General features: G+C 32.1%; 1 protein-coding gene across 1 annotated transcript in view; it reads right to left on the bottom strand.

Moving 5' to 3' along the window:
• Nucleotides 1–133: 133 nt before the first annotated feature.
• Nucleotides 134–2,772, bottom strand: part of LOC107692036 (uncharacterized protein C5orf42 homolog) — an 11,035-nt gene continuing 8,396 nt past the window's right edge. The window contains exons 8-9 of the mRNA XM_016490913.1: nt 2,443–2,516; nt 134–529 (exon numbers count right to left, since the gene is read on the bottom strand). Coding sequence (XP_016346399.1) covers nt 386–529; nt 2,443–2,516 — 218 coding nt within the window. The 3' untranslated portion in view covers nt 134–385. The remainder of the gene's footprint in view (nt 530–2,442; nt 2,517–2,772) is intronic.

The following is a 2,772-nucleotide window of genomic DNA, read 5'->3' as shown; positions in this document are numbered from 1 at the left end:
ACTGTGTCAAATTGATGTACATATGGCAGAAATGTACGGTAAAATTCAGTTAATGACGTAATCAAACAGCAATGATTATGTGTTGCAATCAAACTTGTAGCAAAATGTGGTAGTTTATGTTGTTTCAGGGTTGGCATCATCTCATTTTATTAAAGGATTTTCAGTAAACAATTTTTAGAAATGCAAAATGACATGTTAAAGACATTTCAAAGCCGTCGTATAGTTTCCGGAAGGCTCTGCGTTCTGAAATGAATCCAACAACACCACGCACCTGCCAGAGATTCCTGTTTATTCTGCTCAAACAGACACTAATGATACACACACAAACACACAGCACAATCAATCACAGTCAGCAGCGTCTGGACGCTTGTGGAAAACGTCTCCTTCACTGCTGCTCTGCCACGATCCTCTCGATGGCGGCCCAGTCCAGTTTGCTCAGGACGCTGCCGGTGCTTTGAGAAAGAGCGTCCAGATCCAGATCCCGCAGGAGATCCGCATCGGTCAGCTCCTCGTCCAGCGTCTCACAGCCCTGGAGAAAACAGGAGGATCAGAGGAGCTGCTGTGTTCAGCCAAGACAACAAGTCCAACTTTTACAATGAACCAAAAGCACTGTATTTTGTGTCCATACTTATTTCTTATTATTTAGAATTTTGACTTGATAGTACTAGACAATATTCAAAATATATATATAGAAATAAATGATACTTTATTTATTCCTTAAACACTTTTTTTCTAATATTTTTTATACTATATATAGAAATAAATGGTGCATTATTCACAATTTTCATTTCTATATAAAATAATGTAAAATAAATGTAAATTTAAGTAAAAAAAAATATATATATATAGTCCACTGAAAACATATGCATTACATTACACATTTAAGGTAATATAAGACTACTTTTAGATTACTTTTGATACTTATTACATTTTTGGTCATAGACAACGTATGTTGAAGATATAACTTTTGGTATTTTGCATGGTCTGTTATTGGAGTAGAGTCACTCGGGTGGGAATTTTAATTCCTATTCACTGGGAATAAAAAAAAATCATTTAGCAGATGCAGAGACATATGCAGAGACATATAGACCGGGGGAAAATATTAGAAAAAAATCATATTATTTTAAATTAATATAGTGTTTAGGTTAAAAAAAAATGAGTAATTTATGTATATGAATTATAATATGTATATTATAAATCATTATATATAATTATTAATTACAATTAATTATTAATAAATATAATCACGAATAATGCATTCTTTAGTTGCTTATAAAGAGTACTTACTTTTAGGTTTTACATGTGCATATATATTTATATATCGCTAAAGACTGCTTCATCGTGGCTGATTTGCAGATTGAATCCAAAAAGTTGCTCTATATTTTCCTATTTTTCCTATTTCCTTTTAATTTCCAGTGAAGGTCATTTTTGGCCATATAGCCTTCTCTCATTTTTTTTATTTTTATTTTGTGTTCATATACTATATAGCAAGTGGCAAAAAAGTAATACATTTTGTATCGTTCTGATTAAGTAACAATAAAATAAACAAATAAATACAAATAAAACCTTGGTCTAAACTGGCAGAAGACTAGCAGAGGGTTAGAGGCAGCTAACTAGGTTTAGTTCGGTAGGTTAGTGTCTGTGTCTCACCGGTCTGATGTCCTGATCCTCTTCATCGTCTCTCTCATTGTCGCTTACAGTTAAAGTCCTTCTCTGATTTTATTATTGTTTGCAAGGTTGCAACGTTACTTTGCAATATTTTAAATATCTTTTGGTATTTTGCATGGTCTGTTATTGGAGTAGAGTCACTCGGGTGGGAATTTTAATTCCTATTCACTGGGAATAAAAAAAAATCATTTAGCAGATGCAGAGACATATAGACCGGGGGAAAATATTAGAAAAAAATCATATTATTTTAAATTAATATAGTGTTTAGGTTAAAAAAAAATGAGTAATTTATGTATATGAATTATAATATGTATATTATAAATCATTATATATAATTATTAATTACAATTAATTATTAATAAATATAATCACGAATAATGCATTCTTTAGTTGCTTATAAAGAGTACTTACTTTTAGGTTTTACATGTGCATATATATTTATATATCGCTAAAGACTGCTTCATCGTGGCTGATTTGCAGATTGAATCCAAAAAGTTGCTCTATATTTTCCTATTTTTCCTATTTCCTTTTAATTTCCAGTGAAGGTCATTTTTGGCCATATAGCCTTCTCTCATTTTTTTTATTTTTATTTTGTGTTCATATACTATATAGCAAGTGGCAAAAAAGTAATACATTTTGTATCGTTCTGATTAAGTAACAATAAAATAAACAAATAAATACAAATAAAACCTTGGTCTAAACTGGCAGAAGACTAGCAGAGGGTTAGAGGCAGCTAACTAGGTTTAGTTCGGTAGGTTAGTGTCTGTGTCTCACCGGTCTGATGTCCTGATCCTCTTCATCGTCTCTCTCATGCGTCTGATCTTTCTCTTTCACTGCTCTCGGTTTTGCTGTAAAGACGAGAGGAATCCATGTGTCATCCCCACACAACAACAAATGTGTGAATATATGGAGGAATGTACATCCTTGCTTAACTATACCTGTTATCTTGTCTGTCCATCCATCCATCCATCCATCCATATCTATCTATCTATCTATCTCTCTATCTATCTATCTCTCTATCTATATCTGTGTATCTATCTATCTATCTATCTATCTATATCTGTGTATCTATCTATATCTGTGTATCTATCTATCTATCTATCC

This window comes from Sinocyclocheilus anshuiensis, unplaced genomic scaffold, assembly GCF_001515605.1.
Source record: "Sinocyclocheilus anshuiensis isolate Anshui unplaced genomic scaffold, SAMN03320099.WGS_v1.1 scaffold738, whole genome shotgun sequence".
NCBI classification, from domain to species: Eukaryota; Metazoa; Chordata; class Actinopteri; order Cypriniformes; family Cyprinidae; genus Sinocyclocheilus; species Sinocyclocheilus anshuiensis.
The sequence above is the reverse complement of the archived record's forward strand: the minus strand, read 5'-3'. Positions and strand labels throughout refer to the sequence as shown.